Raw genomic sequence first — 24,213 nt, 5'->3', positions numbered from 1 at the left:
GGTTTTTTTTTCTTTTCTTTTTTTTTTTTTTTTTGACTCATGATTTCAATCCATGCATGGTCAGCTAGCTCCAAGGCAGAAACATCACGGTGGAAGGGCAAGGCAGAGGAGAGCTGCTCTGCCTAAAGCAGCCAAAAAGCAGAGAATGTCACTACTGGAGACAAGAATATACTTTTCTAGGTCACACCCCCAGTGACCCACCTGTTGAGAACAATTTCTCAACATGTATCTTTTATATTATTTTTATTTGTGAACCACATATATTAATATTATCCTTACTATCCCCAAAAAGTTACTTTGCTTACATAAAGCTTTAGAAAATGGATCCCTATGAGTTTGAGGTCGCCTGGACTACATAGTGAATTCAAGACCAACCTGAATTAAATAGTGAGACTCTTGTCTCAAAAAAGCAAACAAACAAAAATATGCTTTATATGAAAAGATTTCCACAATGTGTTACTTTTTGAAGATGATCACAAAATAGTATAAATGTTTTCTTATATGGTAAATGTATATAACAATATAGTTACTTTTAAAACAATAGATATTTTTATAAAGATTCAAATCATCAAAATATGTTCTCTGACCAAAATTAAATTAGAAGCTAATAAGAGAAATAGCTTTAGAAAATCTCCAATTTAGAGACTAAATGATATACAATGGACCCTTAACTTATGAACTTGATCAGTTCCCGAGGGCTGGTTATAACTCAAGTTAGATGTTAAGTCAATAAAGCTAAGATCTGGATGTTTACCAAGGCTCAAGCCACAGCAATGCTCTGCCACTCCTGGGTCCTTGCTACTGCTGCCACTGGTCACACAATGCCAAGTTTACTGCTAGTCTCACTACTTCAAGGTCTATGGTCACCACTCCCTTGTATCTCACCTGCCAGGACCTATCCAAGATGCCAATGTGTCCTATCGGCTCTAGATCCCAAATTACAATTGTACCCTCCTTAGTACCTCATTTTCCCCAGAGACACAGCAGTGCTGTGTCCTTCCCTATGTGATCAAAGCACAGCTATATCATGCCTGTTGGATATGAGCTGATAGAGGATGACTCAGAAAAACAGACCACCACTTTGTGGGAGAAAGATATCTACCCTGGTCTTTGAGAATGGACCAACTTCAAGTTCTAGTGCTATTGCAGTTTATAAGACACTGGGTCCAGGAGCCTGGCTCCACAACACTAATGCCCTGGGTCCCAGTGCCACAATGACTGTCTATAGGCTGTATCAGACCCGATGCTAAGAGAGATCCTCTTACCTAAGATTCTGCACTGTGGAAAAGCCAAAAATAGGAGAATCTTAAAAGCCCTTGCCACTGAGACTTTTAATGTCCAATGCTGCTATTATTACTGCCACAATCTCTAGTAACCTAGACCACTGAGGTACCACAGTTATCACTGATATGATCAAAACCAAAGACTGCGTGGACACTATATCACTGTATCCACCCAGAACCAGAAGTACTGGACCCTACTCTAACCAACTTTCATGCCCATCTACAGGTGACAGTCTTCCTCTTTGACTGCTCCAACAGATACACAAAAAACAATGCAGGAATACAAGAAACATGAAAAATCAAGGAAACATGATACCTCCAAAGAATACAATGATTAGCCAGGCATGGTGGCACACGCCTGTAATCCCAGCACTTGGGAGGCTGAGGCAGGAGGATCGCTGAGTTTGAGATAGAATACAATGATTAGCCAGGCATGGTGGCACACGCCTGTAATCCCAGCACTTGGGAGGCTGAGGCAGGAGGATCGCTGTGAGTTTGAGACCAGCCTGGGCTACATAGTGAGTTCCAGGTCGGTCCCACTACATAAGTGAGATCCTGTCTCAAAAAACAAACAAAAAACAACAACAACAAAACAAAACAAAAAAAGAATACAATGATTGTCCAATAACCAACCCTAAAGAAATGGATATTTACCAAATGCCCAAAACTAAATGTTAGGGAAATTCAGTGAGACACAAGAAAATACAAACAATGAAACTGGGAAAAAGGGGCCATGATCTGAATAAAAAATTCAACAAAGAGGTAGATATCACAAAAAAGAAGAAAACAGAAATGCTGCAGCTGCTTTTTCTATGAAAAATAATACATATACAGAACTTCAATAAAAGACTAGAGGATGTACAAGATCTGTGAACTTGGAGATAGGACTTTGAAATTACACAATGAGAAGGGGGCGGGATGAAAACAAAAGTAAAGAAAATGCAGTTCTTACAGGACACCATTAATCAAACAAACATAGTATAGGAATTTTAAAGGGAACAGAAAAAGAGAGAAAGCTTATTTAATAAAACAACTGCTGAAGATGTCCCAAGTTTTAGAAGAAATGTGGATGTTCAAACCCATGAAGCCCCAAGATTCACAAATTGTTTAACATAAGAGGTTCTCTCTGAGGCACATTAGAATTAATTATCAAAGACAGAATTTAGCATCAAATCACTTAGAAAGGTATACCTATAGGAGTATTACTGAATTTTTAAGCAGAAACCTCAAAGAGAGAAAGGGATGACAGGTGCTGAAAGAAAAACACTGCCAGACAAAAATATTACACCTAGTAAAGATACCTTTCAGAAAGTGAGAAATAGTTTCCCTCAAGAAGCAAAACTTAAGGGAATTTGTTACCAGTAAACCAGTTTTAAAAGGAATGCTTAAAGTTGTTCAACAAAAAGAAACAAAATATGTACAGAAGCCTTTAAAAAAAACACTGGTAGATGTAAACCAAGAATCAAATCCAGGCGCCAGGGATTTAGCTCAGTGGCATGATGCCTGCATCACAAGCTCAAGGTCCTGAGTTTGATCCCGGATACCCCCCCAAAAAAGAAGAATAAAATCCAGACTACTCCAATATCATAATGTTGACATGTAAACACACATATCTGTGGGATGGAAGTGAAAAATCAGCTACAGTAAGTTTCTAAGATTGTACACAATATAAAAAGATGTGAAATGCACATTAAAACATAATTTGGAGAAGACTAGAAGTCCAGACTTTTTGACTATGACAGAAAGACAACATAGGCCGGAAGTGAAGAGATGGAAAACATATCCTATGCAAATGGTAACTTAAGGAGAACAGGAGTGGCTATACTTACACCAGATAAATAAATTAAATAAACAGGATCACAAGAGACACAGAGGTTATTATTTAAAAATAAGGGGGTCAATACACCAAGAGGAAATGTATGCATAAATATATATTTACTCAACACTGGAGCATCTAAATGTATAAAGCAAATATTAATGGACAAGAATGGAGAATGGTAAATGGTCACACAGTAATAAGGGTACTACAATAATAGTAATAAAATAAGGGGCTTCTATACAATAATTTCAACAATAGAACGAACCAACATAAAATTAATAATGAATACTGAACTTAAATTGCACAATAGACAAAATGGACTTAACAAACATATACAGAATACCAAACTGCAGAAGAATACCTTTTTTTTTTTCCTCTATCATGCATGAAGCATTCTACAAGATAGACCATATATAAGGCCAAAAGTAAGTCTCATGAAATTTTTTAATAAGTGTTATTTCAGTCTAGAATGGTATGAAATTAGAGGTCAATACCAGGAAGAACTTTGGAAAACTCACAAAGATGTAGATATCAAGCATATGCTGCAAAAAACAACAGGTCAATCAAAGAAAAAATTAAATAAAAAGTTTTAAAATAAATATCTTGAGACAACCAGCAATAGAAACACAACACACTAAAACCTGCAGAAAGTTTATAACAATGTTTTTAAAGGAAAAGTTTATAACAAAGAATGCCTATATTAAAAAAAAGTAATGCTCTCAAATAGATTGTCCAATATTATGCTGCAAGGAACTAGAAAACAGCAAACTGAATCCAAAGTTAGCAGAAAGAGGAAAATAAGACAAATAAATCAAGAAGAAAATGGAAAAATCACAGATAGAATCAATTTGTTTTAAAAAAATAAACATCAGAAAACCCTTATACTTTAACTGGGGAAGATAAGGAGGGAGGGAGGGAGAGAGAGAGAGAGAGAGAGAGATCAAGTAAATAAAATGTAAAAATTGCCAGGGTGTGGTGGAACACACCTGCAATCCCAGCACTTGGGAGGCTGAGGCAGGAGGATCACTGTGAGTTTGAGACCAGTCTGGGCTACACAGTGAGTTCCAGGTCAGTCTCAACTACATTGAGAAACCCTGTCTCAAAAAAATAAAAAAGAAGACAAAACCAAACCAAAAAAAAAAAAAAAAAAAAAAAAAAAAAAAAAAAAAAAAAAAAAAAAATCAAAGCAAAAATGCCTCAGAAAGGAAAGGATTCATATGGGACTACTGTAAATAATTATGTCCCAACAAATTATATAATCCACAGGAAATAGTTCCCAGAGAAATACAACCTACCAAGACAAAAATCAATAAGAAACAGAAAGCCTGACAGACCAATATAACAAAAGATTGACATAGCCAAACCTTCCAATAAAGAAAAACCCAGGACCAGATGATTTCATGGCTGAATTCTACCAAATATTCAGTGAACTAATGCTAACAGTTCTTCAACTTCTCTTAAATACCAAGCTAGAAAAAAATAATTCCAAATACATTTTATGAAGTAAGCATCACCTTAACATCTAAGCCAAGGACATCACAAGAAAAGAAAACTACAAGACAAATTATCAGGTGAAGATTTTACAATATCCTCAATAAAATATCAGCAAACTGAATTCAACAACATATCTAAAAGATTACACATTAGAACCAAGGAGGACTTATCCCTGGTATGCAGAATACATAAAGAAATAGAAAAACAAAACGGAAACAGCAGAACTCAAAAGATCACAAACACTACCCCTCCCTAAAAAAAGTCAGCAAAAGATTTGAACAAAAACCTCATCAAAGATACACAGACAGCAAATAAGCATATAACTAGATACTTAACATCATTAGTCACTGAGAAATGCAAATTAAAATCACTGTGAGACACCCAGAATAAAATTCGAAGGACTAACCATACCAAGCCTTGGCAAGGATGTGGAAACTGTGATGCCTTGCTGTTGGAAATGTAAAATGATACAATCATTTTTGAATACAGAATGGCAGTTTCTTGGAAAGTTAAACACCTACTATGTGATATCAGTGCTTATCTATGTATACTAAGTATATACACAAGGAAAGCAAATGTATATAAAAAGACTTATACATGATGTTCAGAATGCAAAATGGTAATAATTCAAATGTCCATTAACAAGTGAATAAACAGATTTAGCAAAAATAATAATTATGTTAAGTTTTGGAAGTAACCAGAATAGTTTACATGATTCCATTTACATAGAACTTTTAAAAATTCAAATAAATCTGTAAAGCAGACTAGTGATTCTCAAGATATGGAGGAAGAGTCAGGGGTATAAGTAAGCTTTATAAAGGGATAAATTTATCTGACCCGTATTCTTACTATAATGATGTTTCCTGGTTGAAACTTACCAAATTTGCACCCTTTATATATATAAAAATACATACATTTATTGTATATAACTTATACCTAGTAGGGGCCCGGGATTTAGATCAGTGGTTCCACTGCCTGCCTCACAAGCACAAGATCCTGAGTTTGACCCCTGGTACAAAAAAAAAAAACAAAAAACTAGTCACACAATATTTCAAAACATTAAAATGAAAAATTAAAATTTTACATGTCTATAGGTTTATGGATCATATGGGTGTTAAGACTTTTTTTCAGTGTTTCCTCAGTTTTCGGTATTAATCACATTTGATTTTTTTTAATAGGAATAAAAAGGGCTTTTTTTGAAAACCATATTATAAAATAATAACAAGTATAATGAAAGGACAAAGTGTGAAACAAAGAAAGGAGCAATATGACAGGTTACATATATAAGAACATTTTGATGAATCAATAAATCACAATTTAGTACACAATTTCAATTTACAATTCATTCTCCTAAAGAGCTTATCTAGGAAGTGTTGTTAAATTATCATAATTTACTGGAGATATTTGTTGGTCTATTAAGACCAACTAGTCATGTTCGTATCAAGACAATATCAAGACAATAACAACCCAAAACATAAAATAAAGCCAAGCAATTAAATTTGGTTATGAGCACATCTCCCAGTAACCAAGAACTTTCAGGTCCTACCAAATGAGCCCTCAATTCTTAAATACAAAGCACAAACTTTTAGGACTTTGGCTGCTAAAAAAGCAGTTACAACTTACATCAGATCTCAACAGAAAAACTCTTTATTTTAATACGTTTGACTTTTTTGTTTGTTTGTTTTTGAGACAGGATCTCGCTACGCAGTTCAGGTTGGTGTTAAACTCATTTCTTGTCCAGGCTAGCCTCGAACTCATGGAAATCCTCCTGCCTAGGACTCTTAAGGGCTGGATTACAGGTATGTACCTCCATGCCCTGCAAAAGTTTGATTTTAAACATGGGGGCTTTATTAGTTATTGTTTTATATTACACATCAAATATATGCTAAGACAAAGAAAAACCTCAAAATTATAAAAAAGAAAAAAATAAATGATCTCTTGATTTCTTCCATTCCCAATACCTTACTTATTGAACATCTGTATTTCCTCTTTCATGGTGCCCTACTTAAATCCTTTGCTTATTTTCTACCAAATCACATGATTTTCTCATCAGTTTGTAAGATACATTTGTATATTAATTATATAACCTTATTACATGTGTTATATATGCATTAAATGTGATTTTTAACTTAGGGGATTATTATTTGAATTGATTTACTCATTTGAACAGGGTTAATTATGGCTACATTCTGAGATGGACCCAAAGAAGCCTGTTTAACATATTAGACTGCTTAAAAATTATACATCTAAGTGAAGAAGGCATTTGAAAGATATTGGTTAAAGGACATAAAATTTCAATTTAACAGGAGGAATAAGTTCAAATAGTAATCTACACCATGCTGACTATAGTTAATGACAATATATTATATACTTTAAAATTGCTAAAAGGATAAATTTTGTTTTTCTCATTGAGTTTATTGGTACATTTTAGGGATAAAGTACAGTTACATTCATCATTGGGATCTTGTACCTTTACATGACAGGTCTTGGTTCTCATTTTTCCCCCTTGTCCCTGCCCTCCCTTCACCTCTCCTGCCTTCCCCCTTTACAAATACTTCATTTAGTTTTTTCATTTTTCCTATTTTTTTCCTTTCCATTATTACCTTGCCCCTACCCTTTCCACTTTCCCTACACCTTTAGCCCTTTCCTTCCTATTTCACACTGTCAATTATATCATTAGGATCTTATGTACTATTATAGTTTATTCATACCAGAGAAACTATTCGGTATTTACACATGTCTGACTTATTTATTTCACTTAGGAGTATATCCTCAATATGTATCCATTTTCCTATGAATGAGTCTAATTTCTCATTCTTTATGGCTCAGTAGTATTCCATTTTACAGAAAAACCACATCTTCTTTATCCAGTTTCCAACTGATGGGCAAATGGGCTGTTTCCAGGTTTTAGCTATTAAAAACTGTGCTGCTATAAACATAAGTGCACATATATCTCTGTGATATGATTCTTTTAATTATTTTGGAAAGATACCCAGCAGAGGGATGGCTGGGTCAAATGGAACCTCTAGTCCCAGCTCTTTGAGGTATCTCCATATTGATTTCCATAGTGGTTGCACCAGTCTGCACTCCCACCAACAATGGAGAAGGGTTCCTTTCTCCCCACAGCCCTGCCAACATTTGTTATTGGTTGATTTCTTGATGGCAGCCATTCCTGGTGGGGTAAGGTGGACTTTCAGTGTTGTTTTCATCTGTATCTTTCGAATGAGCAGTCATGTGGAACATTTTTTCATATATTTACTTGTTATTTTTATTTCTTTGCCTGAGAAATGTCTGTTCATTGCAGATGTCCATTTTTGAATTGAATCCTTATATTTGGGGGTGCTGGTTGTTTTGCGTTCTTTTTATATTCTAGATAAGAGTCCTTTGTCTGAGGAGCAGCTGGTAAAAAGTTTTTCCCACATTTTAGGTTGTCTCTTAGTTCTGTTGATGTTTTCTTTTGCAGTGCAGAAGCTTTTTAATAAGATGAGACCCCAGTTGTTGATTCTTTCTGCTAGTTCCTGTGCTACTGAGGATTTGTTCAAAAAGTCTTTTCCTATGCCAGTGTCTTCAAAAGTTCTGCCTAACTTATCTTCCAGCAAGTTTAGCGTTTCTGTTTTAATATTTAGATCTTTAATCCACTTGGATTTTAATTTAGTGCATGGTGAAAGATAAGGGTCTAGTTTTAATCTTTGGCAGGTTGAGATCCAGTTTTCCAACACCATTCATTAAAGAGGCTATCTTTCCTCCAGTGGGGATGGTCAGCTCCTTTGTCAAAGATGACATAGCTGAGTACTTGTGGAGTTGTTTAAAAGGGTAGCCTTTAAGGTTTTTACCACATACACGCAAGCATTTGTGCATGTACACACACACACAAAGGAATAAACTTGTAAGGTAATGGAGATGTCATTTTTGACGTACTCATTCTACAACACGCACATCAAGACATCATGACATCATATACAATTTTATTTATTTTTAATGTTTTTATAAATTGTACATCTGCAATACAAGTTACAGAAACAACAAGGTAAGTTAAATGAAAATAAACTGTAATAAAATGCATCAAATCCTATAGAGACTCTAGGAGAGACTTTAGGACATAGTCAAGGAATTTAAATGCTGATGGGACCCTTCATTTTGAGAGCTATAGCCTTAAAAATACGTCTAAAGAAATCTCAGAGATAATTCTTAAAGTAAATCCTTATGTAATAAGACACAATTATTGCAACTATTAAAAACAAATCAGATCTTAAGTATTTGGGGCCTTGTTTATTTCTTTTTCTTTCTGTCTTTTTATTGAGTTTATTGGTACATGCTAGGTATATAATACATTTACATTCATTATTGGGATCTTGTACCTCTACATGACAGGTCTTGGTTCTCATTTTTCCCCTTGTCCCTGCCCTCCCTTCACACCCTCCTCCTCTCCCCATTCACAAACAGTTTATGGCCTTGTTTCTGATACAGTTTATCAAACTGACTCTAGTAAGTAAAAGAATCTTTGGTATTATGGTACTTCGCCCCAAACTGTCACTAATCTACTAAAATAGACAAATAGCTGCAATGCTTGTTCTATTATCTATACTGACCCCCCAAAAAAGTCTGTACATGCTATTCTTTCAATTTATGACACTGATGAATTTCTCAAACAAAAAAAAATATTTTTAAACTAAATAAAAATTCCTGTGTTCCTTTTTAAGAGCACTATATTGTAATTCTTGCAGAAAATCTTTATGGGCCATACCTGCATGAATTAAAGTTCATGTGTGCAGTTAACCTTAAATGACCTCATGTATAATTGGTCTACTGACTGCAACAAAAATATCACATGATGAAGCAGAATATAACTCTGAGGTCAGATTTAAAGTTACCTACTGAAAACTTGCAGCACTGGAGCACTACCTCGTAAGACAATTCCTGGGAGAAATACCTACTTTGATACAATACACTTTAACTTCAAGCACAAAAATATCAAAGAATCTTTTTTAAAAACTGACAAGCCTTGAGATTCAGTTTTCACACAAAAAAAGCAAAAAAGCTTCAAATATCCACTTCAACACTTGCAGGTGAGAGATCTGGGACTAAGATGATAAGAAAGTTATAATGATCAAGGCAGGAGGTAACAAGACCTAGATTGCTGAGAACAGTACAGAGAAGGATACAAGGCCGGGGAGAGCAGCAGGACATGAAGAAAAGATGACAAAGAGACCAAGATTATTCTTGAAGTTTGGGACCAGGTGGAACCATAACTTGTCCAGAGCTAATGGCCACCTGGAGCAACACGCACTCTTTATAGTGGAAGGCAAACAGGAAGAGAAGGTGGGGCAAATAGTGCTACCCAGCCTAGGCGGGAATGTAGCGCCATTGTTTCTTAACCCCGGCAGGAAGAGGAAGAAAACAGGGAAGGATACACAATGTAGCTGTCTCCTGGGGCTGTGCCATCCACAGTCTGCAATCTATGGAGGAGAAAGGGAACAGGGAGGGGAAAGGGAGCAGGGAGGAGATGAAGGACATATTCAAGGCTCCTGGTACTAGATTAAAAAAAAAAACAACTAAAGAGTGATCCTCTATGATGTGACAGGTGCTGGTCTAGGTGCTGAAGCTAGAAAGACATCCTGCTGTGCTCAACACTCTGAAGCCAGAAACAGTTCAAATGGGAAGTTGACAACTGACTATAGAATATAAGCATTCATTATCCTGGGTGGTAAATGAATTAAACAACTTTACTTAATGAAATAGTATTGTTTTCATGCCATTGTTCATTGAATTTTAGATTTCCACATAAAAATATGTCTCATCATCTCTTCTGCTCTAAAGGCCAATGTCACTCCATCACAGGCTCGGTTAGTTATCCTGTGACTTTCGGGGTGGGAGCTCCAAAGGAAGAACACTGGAAACCCTGGAAGCCCAAAGTGAAGCCTGCAGTCTCCTTGAGAATTAGCCCATATTGGCTGGCATCTGGAGGATGAGATGTCAAAGGAGAGAGAACTGAGATGGACTAGTTTATAGCCACTTCACCCTCAGAAGATGCCACCCTGTCAAACATCAGGTGCTGAGAGATACCTAGGAAGGAAGCTTGACAACCCTCACTTCCCACCTAGCAGTCAAAAAATGGCCTATCTCTAAGCCATATTTGGTTCCCCTTCTGGAGCAAATCTAAAAGCCTTGGATTGTGAAAAGTCAACAGACAGCAGCCATACAGCCAACACAGCATGAGGATGGAAACTGAGGAATCATCAGCAAGAGGCATGTGACTTCCTGTAGTAAAGAAAGGAGTACTACCAAACTCATTGCTTGAAGCTAGCATTACCCTGATACAAAAAACGAAAAAGGAATTAACAAAAAAAGACTATCAGCAAATTTCCTTAATCAAACATAGAAAGATCTTCAATAATATTGATGCTGGTAAAGGGAATGCAACAAATCATTAAAAAAATCATACATTGTGACAAAGTTAGTTTCATCCCAGAGATGCAAGGATAGTTCTAGATATGCAAATTAACAAATATAACACATAAATAGAAAGAAGGTCAAATGTCACATGATCATCTCAAGAGAAGCTGAAAATCCATTGATAATGTCCAACATTGATTCATAATAAAACCCTGAAGAAAACAGGTATAAAAGGCCCGTATCTCAACTTGATAGAAGCCATTTATGACAAAACCACTACAAACATCATACCGAATGGAGAAAAGCTAAAAGCTCTTCCTCTAAAACCAGGAACAAGACAAGGTGTCTACTCTCACCAGTCTTACTCAATACAGTATTCAAAATCTCACCTAGGGCAATCAAGCAAGAAAAATAAGTAAAAGAAATACCAAAGTAAAGGAGGAAGTCAAATTATGTTTATCCACAGATGACATGATCCTCATCACAGATGACAGGATCCTACACATAGAAGACCAAAAAACAAAAAAACAAAAAAAACTTCCATCTCAGACTCCAGGAACTAATACACAAATTTACCAAAGCAACAAGATACAAAATAATCACAAAAAAATCAATAGCATTCTTCTACACTAACAACAAACACACCAAGAAAGAAATTAAGAAAACAAGAACATTCACTATAGCTTCAAAAATAAATTAAATACTTAGGAATTAACCTAAAAATGAAAGTGAAAGACTGCATAATTAAAATATCATATTCTGAAAAAAGAGATTAAAGAGAACATCAGAAAATGGAAAAACCATCCCTTGTTCTGGGATAGGCAGAACCAATATTGTCCAAATAACCATATTACCAAAAATGATATAGAGACTTAATGCAATCCCAATCAAAATACTAACATTATTTTCCACAGAACTAGAATAAACACTAAAATTTATTTGGAATGGAAGAGAACTTGAATAGCAAAAACAATCTTGGGCAACAAGACAAAAGCAAAAGGCATTATAATCTTGTATATCAAATTAAATTACAAAGCTACAATGATTTAAAAACAAAAACAGACATGCAGATCAATGGAATAGAAGATTCATAAAAAACCTCAAGCGCATTCAACTATCTATCTTTCACAAAGGGACCAAAAACATATACTGCAGAAAAGATAGGCTTTTTCAGAAATGAGAAAACTGGTTTATCCACGCACTGAAGATTATATCTAGAAACATATCTCTCACCTTGTACTAAAAAAAAAAAAAAGAAGAAGAAGAAGAAGAAGAAGGAACAAAGATCTAGGCCCTAAAACAGAAACAATCTAATACAAGATAAAAATGGGAAGTCGCTTGAAAACATAGGCATAGGCAAGCACTTTCTCAACTAGAAGCCCTACTGCACAAGAAAACACTAAGAATCAACAAATGGGTTCATTCAAATTTAAAAGCTTCTGCACAGCAAAGGAAACATCAACACAGTGAAGAGACAACCTAAAAAGAGATAAAACATCTTTGCCAAGTACTTCTCAGACAGAAGAACCAATATTTTGAATATAGAAAGAACGCCAAAAAAAAAAAAAAAAATTCGATCCTTCAAAATAAAAGGCCAGATCAAAAATTGGGCAATTAAAATGAATAGAGATTTCTCAGAAGAAAAAATAAAAATGACAATAAGTATATAAAAACATGTTCAGCATCTCTGAACATTATAGAAATGTAAATGAAAACAGTACTTGATTCCATCTTACTCCAGTAAGAAAGGTTTTCAACAAGAACTCAAATAGCATATCTTAGTGAGGTGGGGGATGAGTGGTGGGGGAGGAACCTTGCTACACTGTTGGTGGGAACAGAAACTAATACAACTGATATAAGAAATGATATCAGAACTTCTAAATACAATATGAAAGAAATATTGTAACTCTTAACCTGTTAGATGTCTGGTGTGCCAAGTTTGTGTTCTCCAAAATCAAAGAATGAATTCTACGAACAACCAAGGTTAAGACGGGTTAATATTTATTGAGGGGAAAGGTACAGATCATGAGAAGCAGAAGAGGGCCTGAAGGTGGGCGGCCAAAGACCCCACTTCTCAGGGAAAGTTTTATAGAGCACAAAAATATGGGTATAACATGGGTTACAGCTATGCTCAATCTATAAAGTTGTAATTATAGTTGCTTGGGTAATATTGATCCAATAGGGAAACAAGTCACATAGTAAGTATATGTGGAAGGAACAAAGAATTTTTTAGGAAAGGATGAGTCCAAGGGTCTTGGTCACCTGCCAAGGTGACTGATGTCTATCTAGACTTCATTAGACCAGGTGTTACTACTGATCTTAGGCCTGGTCATTCTGTCTTCATCTTGAGACCTGTTCTCTAATACATGTGCCTCATCATAGCTATAATGTGTTTTTACCTTTGCCCTGACTCTCTCAAGAGCCCAGCCCTGTCTGGCTGCCTATGACACCTTCACTGTCTATAATACAACCACTATGGAAGTCAGTATGGAGATTCTTCAAAAAACTAAAAATAGAATTTCCATTTGACCCACTATCTCCTTTCTGGGTATTTTTGCAAAAGAATTAAAAATACCATATTACAAGTGATACATGCATAGCCATATTTACAGCAGTACAATTTACAATAGCTAAATCTTGGAAACAACCTATATGTCCATCAACAGTTGGATTTTAAAACTGTGATATGTATATATGGAGTACTACTAATTATAAAGAAGGATAGCTGGGTGTGGTGGCGCACACCTGTAATCCCAGCACTCCAGAGGCTGAGGCAGGAGGATCGCTGTGAGTTCAAGACCAGCCTTGGCTACACAGTGAGCTCCAGGTCAGTCTCAACTATACAGTGAGGGGGCCAGGGATTTAGCTCAGTGGTTCCGCTACCTGCCTCACAAGTGCCAGGACCTGAGTTTGATCCCCGGTACCAAAAAAAAAAAAAAAAAAAGAAATCCCACTTCTAAGGGAAGATATATTTTGCTGGGCATGGTGGCACATGCCTGTAATCGCAGCACTCAGGAGGCTGAGGCATAAGGATCACTGGTAGTTCGAGACCAGCCTGGGCTATATAATGAGTTTCAGGTCAGTCTCAACTACATAGTGAGACCCTGTCTAAAAAATAAAGAAAGAAAGAAAGAAAGAAGGATAAATGTGAATCATTTTTAGGAAAATGGATGCACCTTAAGACCATAGTGCTAAACAAGATAAAGAGACAGAGGTTAAATTTTGCATGATTTCTTTTACATGAGAAACCCAAACCATAAAGTATAAAATAAAAGACTATAGGAAATAGGGATCTAGGGATGCAAGGAGAGGGAAAAGGTAGGAGAAGATAGATAGATAGATAGATAGACAGACAGACAGACAGATATTGATACCAATATAGATTTATAGATATAGATATATATGTAGATAAATAGAGATCACATTGTGACACATAATGAATATATTCATTGTGAGGAATTGCATGCCCCAGATACAATTTCTATCATTGTATAAAACATATGTTAAGTATGAGAATCAGAGTTCATATCATCAACACTGTGATACTTATTTTTTCTTTGCTATAAAACAGTAGTAATTTTAAGTGCTCTAATCACTGATAAGAAAAAAATAAAATAGGGCCAAGGATTTAGCTCAGTGGCACTGTGCCTGCCTGGCAAGTGCAAGGTCCTGAGTTCAATCCCCAGTACCGAAAGAAAAAGAAAGAAAGAAAGAAAGAAGGGAGGGAAGAAAATAACATTGCCGTTCTTCAACTAATACAGTATTTTTTGATAATCTTTCAGACTTCTAAATTTCAAAAGAATTTTCTAACATATAATTCTTGTTTCCATTTCAAGGTTAATTCTAAAGAAAATCAGGAATAGCTTTTAAGTTGCTATGAACATTATGGCAGGCTGTAAAAGGAAAACCAAAGTGATGTCAAGAAATCTAGGTTTCAATACTAATTGTCTTCTAATCTCTTTGTTCTACTCTAGTCCTAGTCCTACTTTCCTGGCTATTAAATACTTTTAGAGACAATAAAAATTGCTAAAGTTCCTTTGTTCAACAAAGTCTATCATTTTATATTACATATCTCATTTGAAAATATCAAATATTCAAAATTCAAGAGGTTTTTTAGAATGAGCTCAGATGAGGAATAAATACAGGAAAGAAAGTTATAACATATCAAACTTCAACAATATACTTTCCAACGAAATACCTTCCAAAGTATTTAAAAATGTTTTTCCAAACTCCAAAAGAAAAACAATCAATCAAAATTCCCTTACAATCTCTTTTTGTGGAGGAGAAGAGATATTAGGGATTGAACCCAGCACCTTATACTGAGCTACATTCCTAGCCCTATTTAATTTTATTTTGACTCAAGCTAATAACTCCCTTAGGCTGGCTTCAACCCCATGCTTTTCCTGCCTCAGGTTCCTAGCTGACTAGAATTATGGGATTACCACCCAAGAACCATAATCTCTAATCAATTTTGTTATAGCAACAGGGAACTGTCATTCTGGAAATATTCCCTGAGAAAGGGAGAGAAAGTTCAACAAATACAACAGTTGAATATAATATAACAAACAGATGCACAAAAAATATGTTGGATAGTGAAATATATTTTATCTGTCCAGTCCATATGAAGAAACAACCTCATGTTTATTCACATACATAAGATTTTGCTTGACTTGGCCACTTCCATTGGAAATTAAACTTCTAACAGTCTTTTTCTCACAAATGGACACAGCTGTTCATAAACAAAGACAATGTAATCATTTACTACTGCATAAAACATAAAATACCATCATCTTGATACATGAAACATAATCAAGGAAATTGTGACAATTGAAGGAAAAATGATAGATGAATAGCATAAGAAAATACCAATTCAGACCTACAGACTATTCAACTCCTTTCAATATATACTCTTCAAGCAAATTTCAAAAAGATCCTAATAACATAAAATGAAAATTCACTTTGACTATATAAGGGATACATGAAAATAATAATAAAAATTCAAAGTATAAAAATAAAACATTGTAGTGTTGTAGTGGTTGTTTTGTAGTTGCTGTTTTAGCTTCTGTAAGTTTTTTATGATAATTTATGATAGTTCAGATATAGAGATACAGAGATAAATGTAGAACTGATGAATGTAGAATTGACTGATTGACTTTAGCAGTACTAGAGATTGAATCCAGAGTCTTCACAATGAGCTATGTCTCTAGTCCTTTTCTATTTTGACACAGTATCTCACTAAAAGGTGCTAATTGCCCAGGCTGACATCAAATTTAGAATTCCCCCATGTCAGCCTCCCAGAGTACTGGGATTATATGCCACCATGCCTGGCTAACTTCTGATGTATTTAGAAACTTTTACACTTTGAGGCTTAATGTCAACCAGCCATTTAATGTCTCTCAGTCATTTGCAAAATATGAAAATATATTCATTCAAAGGATCTGATTACAAATTTTAAAATACACATCCTTGCTAAAATCCACTGAACCCTTAAAGCTAAGGTAGTACAGATACTTTTATGGATTATTTCACTTAATAAGAAGATTTTAAAAATGATTACAAATTTGGGACTACAACAAAGTATTTCAACTGACCCCAGACAGGGGATTATGTCATCTTAGATTTAAAAAAGAAAGTGGGAAGAGTAGGGGAAGGGAAATAAGGGAAAAGAAAATAATATGAGAAAAATGAAAAAATGGAAATAAAGTATTTGTAAATAGGGAAAGGAGGAGGGGGTGAAGGGAGGGCAGGGATAAGGGGAAAAAATGAGAACCAAGACCTGTCATGTAAAGGTACAAGATCCCAATGATGAATGTAACTGTACTGTATACCTAAAATGTGCCAATAAACTCAATGAGAAAAAAAAGAGAGAAGCAGATATTGCTACTATTCATTGACAGCTGTCAGGTATTACCTTGTTTTATGTCTGAGATGAACTTGTTTTTCTATATTGTAAAGAACTTTGATCACTGAAAGAAAACTGAAATTTATTTGAGGCACCTGGTGCCATTTGTAGTCCTACAAACAATCTAGCTGAGGGCAAATATAAAATCATATCTAGATGAAATGTATACCAGGTTCACTTTTTAAGGGAAAGACTGATTAAATCTAAACTGTTTTTAGCACATTTCTCAAGCACAATTACAGTAGCCTTAAATTATCCTCATACCCAACACTGTTACTCGCAGGTATGAAATAATGGGAAATGAAAGGTAGGAAGAATCAAAACACTAAGGGAATGGTTTCAGAGCACTTCTTACTGAGTAGTCAGGTACTGTCCTACACATTTCACTTATGCTATTTGATTTAATCTATATAACATATCCATGTGGTTGAAATAATCCCCTACAGTCAAGGATATCAAGCAGTTAAATTACATAATGAAATTCATACAACTAGAAAGTAGTACAGCCACATTTTTAAATATAATTTCTACCTCAGCAGTCATTTTGCTATAAAACTCAAACTAAATAAAAGTTTTCCTATGGTCTATCAAGAGCTGATATTACTCCTTACCCCTGATATTTAATATAAAAAGCTAGCTACAATCAAAAGACCCAGAAATCAGGGAGTAACTCCCCTTTTAAAAAATTTTTTCATGTACTCATCACTTATAAAGTATTATAAATCTATTTTGTTAATTTTCCTCTAGACAAGTATAACGACTTATTGGAGAATTTATGTCACCAGTCTTACCCCCAGGAAAGAAAAACTGTCTATTACAATAATATGCTTAGACATAACCATTAAATAATGAACATTAAAAATAAATGTTCCTGACTCCCACTTCTAGTTAGGATACAGAGACTTGCAAGAGAATTTCACTTCAAACCTAACAACCAGAACAAACCGGTTAATCTGTAAAAATTATAATCTCTGCAAACTCAACATAGAGCTAAGAATACAAAGAAACCTAAATTAACAAAATGCTAGAAAGTAATATGCCCTTTCAAAAAGGAATACAGACTCATAAGCTTCCATCACCAGTGGAGATGGAAGCTTCCATTAAGAATTAATTCTTCCATTAAGAATCTGTCATAAAGGTTTCAAGAAACAAGCTGGGGCCAGGGACTTATCTCAGTGGCACCATGCCGGCCTTGTGAGCACAAGGTCCTGTGTTTGATCCTCAGCACCAAAAAAAAAAAAAAAAAAGCACTTAGATTGGAGACACACAAACTGAACTTTCAACAAACTTAAAATTGACCACACATAAACTAGTATGAGGATCTGATATTCTGAGCAGTCTCCACCACAGAGAAAACCTGCACCTACCCACCTACTCTTTCCACCAGCCATCACCAAGTGCAAGTGCACATCAGGGCAGGAGCTGAAAGAGATCCTTAAAGCACTTTCCTTAGTGAAAGGCAACAATCCCCTGAGGCCAGTAGTGAAACAGAAGATGTGACAGAAATTCCATCCAGGCACTCAGATCTTTATCCAGGAGAAAGTAGCAGTTCCGCAAGGATAGTTCTGGGGTAGGAGCATAAATCCCTTTGAGACACTCTTGGCCTTCATTGAAGTGTTCTCTGGAAACAGGGCAATAGGACAAGAAATATCTGAATTGCAAACTGTGGAATACAGGCCTGGCAAAGACAGCTAACAACCCAAAAAATTGGTACTTTACAGCAAAGAGAGACTGACCACAGCTTGCCAGGGTTTGTGGAGCTGGAGTGAGAAAAGAACTGAAGTAAAAAATGAATATTAAAGCTTAGAAATCAATGGAACAACAAATGGATAACCAATAGAAAAAAATTAATAATCAAATGAGGTTTCTTTGAAAAGTTAATGTAGACTGACTAACAGAGAAAAAAAAACAAATTTCTAATATCAAAACTAAAGGAGCGGTATCACTACAGATTCCACAGAAATTTAAAGAATAATAAAGACTATAGTTTTTTTAAAACTATGCCAGTGAATTTACAACTAACCAAAATGAAATTGGCCTATTCTTTTAAAATAAAACTGACCTAAAAATTTAATTGAAAAAAATGTCTCCAAAAAAAAGTAGGACAAGATTTCTAAAGCACAATGAACATTAATAATTTAGTTAATTAATTAGAAAAATCAAATGTAATCAAAACTACTACCAACCAAGATACTAATGAAAAAATGACTAAGCAAATAGACTGAGAAAAAGTGCTTTGAATACATATATCTGTCTTGTATCCCTAATACACAAAAATGAATAAGGTAAAGACAAACAGCTCAATGATTTTAAGTGGACAAATGAGTTTAGCATATATTCCTGTGAAAGTCAGTAAGCATAGGAAAATATCTTGGATATCACTATTCATCAGGGAAAAGCAAATTAAAACCACAATGATAAAACAGACATGACTGAAATAACATGGAGAAAAATGCTGAAAATTCATTCCTCCATGAAAAAACAATGAACACATTGGAAAAAATTGTCAAAATCAACATTTTCAGAATTCTTGAAATTAACAAAATGATTTCTACAGTTTGACAAGTATTTATTTTAAAAATGGTTGAACTTCAGCAAGGATAGTGAACTTTTGAGCATTTTAATTGCCTTCATCCCATTTCCATTTCCCATGCCCTGCAGTTGTCTTAGGAAGGAACCACCCATAATCGTAAAAAAACAAAACAAAAACAAACAAACAAAAAAACCGAGCAACCTGGAGCCACTGAAGGGGACAGAACAGGTTAGTGTGCCCCAAAAGCCCCATGCCCAGAGAAATGTCCCTACTTGGCCACCTGGAAGCTCTCTGAAAAGCTTCATTCTTTGAATCTGTCTTTTTTCTCCCCGCAACCCAGGTGTTACCTTTTCTGTCTAACCAGTCTCTTTGAATCTGTCTTTAACCTACTCAGAACTCAGTGTATACTCAGCACTACTGCAGGACATATGACAAAAAAAAAAAAAACTACAATTATTTAACATGAGTTGCCTGCGGCAGTTGTACCAACTGGAGCTAACCAAAGAATAACCAAAAAACTCAGAAAAAAAATTGGGAAGGAAGTGTTCACAGGAGACTTTTAAAACTTCCAGTATATGCTGGGAATCTTGGGCTATGTACAAGTTCAGGCAAATCCTGAGAAGGGCATAGCTGAGAAAAGTCTTATCTCTGGCTGAACTTGAGGGTCTACAGAAGCAGAAGTAAAGGTCAAAACACAATTGTTGGCTGCCTGTAGAGCACTGAAACCATGCTCCAAATCAAGTGCTTGCAGCAAGTGCTGCAAAAGCCAAGAAAATCATTAGTTCAAGGCATTTAAGAAATTTGTCTAATCATTCCCTGACTGCTAAGCTAACCAAACAGAAATTTCACTGACTGCACATGACAAAGAATAGAGAATGTAGAGAAAGAACCTATGAAAGTCACTAAACAAATGGCAGAAACACAAGGAACAAATCATGGAAAAGGGAGAATTTGATTTTCAGAGTTGTCATAATATACTACTTAAAATGTCCATATTCAACAATAGAATTATAAAAAGAAATAAGAAAGTATGATTCTTACATGGAAAAAAAAGGAGTAAATAAAATGTTTCTGAGGAAGCAAGATATATGACTTAGCAGACGCTTTAATCCAACTATTACACAAGTATCCTTTAAAAATTAAAAGAACCCATGTCAAAAGAACTAAAAGTCAATAGGAAATTAGAGAAATTATTTTTAAAGCCAAAATAGAAATTATAAACTTGAAAACTACTGTGAAATGGAGAAAAAAATCATGAGAGGCTCAATAATAGATATGAGTCCATAATAGAGTCAGCAAATTTGATGATAGATCAAGTGAGATTATCCTGGCAGAGAAAGAAAAATGAATATAAAGAAAATGAAGACTTTGAAATGGGTAGGGTATCAAGTCTACATGTATATAATGGGAAGGAGATAAAGGAGGGAAGGAAGAAATAATCGTGAAGAAATAATGTCCAAAATCTTGTCAAATTGACAAAACATATCCAAAAACATCCAAGTTCAATAAAATCCAAATAGGATAAATTCAGAGATCAGCAATTATACACATTTGTCCATTTTCCATTGCTTTAACAAAATATCTGAGGCAAGGTAATAAACAAAGAAAATTTAGCTCACAATTTTCAAGATTGAAAGTCCAACATCAGGCTGCCCCATCTGTTCAGCCTCTGGTGAGGGTTCCCTTGGTTATGTCACAGCATGGCAGAGGGCATCATAGTAGCAGTGTGAGAAAAGGAGAGATCCATGGCAAAGCAGGAAAACAGAGTGGGGAAAGGTCAGTCTTGCTCTTTTTACACTTTATTTTCTTGAGAACTCATTCCACAAATCAGCATTGATCTCTTCTGAAGGCAGTTTCCCCATTGAGCAAATTACCTTCCACTAAGACCCATCTCTGAAGGGTTCACAATCCTCCAGCACTGCCACACTGGGAACCAAGTTTCCAGGACATCTGGGGAATAAACCATTGCCAAACTATAGTACACAACCTAACCAATCTATCAAAAGCCAAAAAGAGAATATTGACAGCAGAGATAAAAGAGATTCGTCATGTGCAGATCCCTAATAAGATTAATAAATGACTTCTTACCAGAAACTAGGGAGGCAGAGGTATAAGATGACATATTCTTGTAAAGATCAGAACACAATCGCTAAAAGAAATTACCAATAATTCTACATTAAAAATAACTACCCTTCAGAATACAAAGAACAAATTGACATTTCCAAATATGCAAAAAATGAGAGAATTCATCACTAGCAGAGCTGCAACAAAAAATACAGGCTGAAATGAAAGCCCACTAAACAGTAACTCAAATCCACAGAAAGAAGCAACTGTGAGTAAAGGAAACAACATATGAAAATAGGTAACATAAATATATTTCAGCTGTCCTTTTCTAGTCGTGATGTAAAAGACAAATTCATGAGGATAGCTATGGTTAAAAGATAAGACAATAACAAGTGTTAATAATGATACGAAAAAACTGGAACACTGATATATTACTGGTAGAAATTTAAAATGGTGCAGCTGCTTTGGAAACATGTTGATAATTTCTCAAAATGTTAAAGTCACTATATGATTGAACAGTGCCTCTCATAGGTATATATACAAGAAAATTAAAAGCATATATCCATATAGAAACTACAGTAGCATTATTCAGAAAAAAACAAAAACAGAAAGAATCCAATTGTCCATCAACTGATGAATGGGTAAACAAAATATCTATACAAAAGGATATAATTCTGTCATAAAAAGCAACAAAGTAGTAACATACACTACAACATTAAAGAACCTTGAGGGATGGGGATTTAGCTCAGTGGCACTGTGACTGCCTTGCAAGCAAAAGGTCCTGAGTTCAATCCCCAGTACCAAAAAAAAAAGGAACCTTGAAAACATTACACCACGTGACATGTCAGATACACAGGCCACAAACTGTATGACCCCATTTATATGACGTATTCAAAATAGGCAAATCTATAGAAACAAAGAATAGTAGTTACTGGTGAGTCTGGGGATGAGAAAATGGAAAAGTGGGTAAAATATTAATAGGTATGAGGTTTCTTTTTATGGGTGATGAAAATTTTTTAAAGTTAGACTGTGGTGTGGCTGCACCACTCAGAATATATTAATCACTTTTAAAAAGTTTAATTTTATGGTATATGGATTATATCTCCATAAAACCTATAAAACAGGGACTAAGGATTTAGCTCAGTGGTTCCACCACCTGCCTTGCGAGCTCAAGGTCCAGAGTTTGACCCCCCCGAACCAAAAAAACAAACAAAACCTATAAAACAAAACACATTGTATGAGACTTATTTCAGACCTAGTAGAATAAGTAAAATCACACAGACTAGAAATACCAATGTTAACAAGAATGTAGAATACTACTGTTGGTTAAAAGTAAAAATAGTACAATTGTGTTAGAGAATTGTTTGCTAGTGTGTTGTAAAGTTAAATAGGCACCTATCCTATGATACATCAATTCAAGTGCTAGTTTTGTACTCAAAAGAAGTAAAAGCCTATGACCACAAATTTTGTATGGAAATGTTAATAGCACCTTATTCCTAACAGCCTGAAAATAGAAGTGATGCAGATGTCTATCAAGAAGAGAATGAATAATAAATTTTGGTATATTTGGACAATGGAATAGTATTTGGAAATTATAACAAATAGGTAGGTGCAGCAACACTGATGAATCTCAGATTCATTCTCTTAAAGGAAAGAAGCTAGGTACACACACACACATATGCAGACACACTATATGATTCTATTTATATAAAGTTGAATAGGCCAAATTAATGTCAGAACAGAGAACAATGGTCTCCAGGGTAAAGGAAAGGAACATAAAAAAAAATTTGGAGGTGATAAAAAGTAATCTGGGTGGTTACACTAGGTATATAAAATTGTGAAAACCAAGTTAATTTAAAATCTGTGCATTTTATTATACGTAAATTTTATAACAAGTAAAAAGAGTACCTGAGAGAAAAATTAACTTTTTTACTAAATGCTCACAAGTGAAATAATAGGATGTCTGGGATAGGTTTTTTAAATTATTTTTAATTTTTTAAATTTTATTGGTACATTTAAGGTATATAATATAATGACATTCATTGTTGGAAATTTGTACCTTTATATAATCCATGGTGGTTCTTATTTGTTTCCTCATTCCCCTGCCCTTCTTTTAACCCCTCCACCCCTCCTTATCTATAAACACTTTGGTTCCATTGGGATAGGTTTAATACTCCAGAATAAAATATGGGAATCAGATAAAAATTAGCATACTACTGATAAATGTTGAAGTTGAATAAGTACATTAAATTTATACTATTCACTCTACTTTTGTGTATGAAAATTCCCACACTAAAACTTAACATTTATTCATTTATAAATAAGTACTTCTTACTGTAGTTCTGTGGCACAAGTTCTGGGTTCTTAGGCATTTTCAATTTGTAGGATACATCTCCAATATTAATTGTATCACCTAAAAAAGAGTAAAGAAACATATCATTACAAGAGACAAGTGATACATACTATGCCTTTGGCAATAATGATCCTCCTGATCCTACAGACAGAGACCTTACAGAAATGCTCAAGTCTATGTCAGGTAATATTCTAAAATTTCCATCCACAGTATAAATTGCATCAAGGAAAAGTGAGGCATTTTTGTGGTTTCTATCTAGATGTCCCGCAAAGCCTCATCACTCATTGGTGGGGATTTGTGGAGGTGGCTAGATCTAGGATACTTGAATATAGATTAAGGGTGTGATTCTGGGATTAAGGGTGTGTGGATTAG

General features: G+C 34.9%; 1 protein-coding gene across 1 annotated transcript in view; it reads right to left on the bottom strand.

Moving 5' to 3' along the window:
* Positions 1-24,213, bottom strand: part of Vwa8 (von Willebrand factor A domain containing 8) — a 381,153-nt gene that overhangs the window by 334,138 nt on the left and 22,802 nt on the right. Inside the window, exon 4 of the mRNA XM_010637116.1 lies at positions 23,824-23,901. Coding sequence (XP_010635418.1) covers positions 23,824-23,901 — 78 coding nt within the window. The remainder of the gene's footprint in view (positions 1-23,823; positions 23,902-24,213) is intronic.

The sequence above is a fragment of the Fukomys damarensis genome, unplaced genomic scaffold (genome assembly GCF_012274545.1).
Source record: "Fukomys damarensis isolate Sample0158 unplaced genomic scaffold, DMR_v1.0_HiC HiC_scaffold_38, whole genome shotgun sequence".
NCBI lineage: Eukaryota > Metazoa > Chordata > Mammalia > Rodentia > Bathyergidae > Fukomys > Fukomys damarensis.
This window is presented reverse-complemented; position numbering and strand designations above follow the sequence as displayed.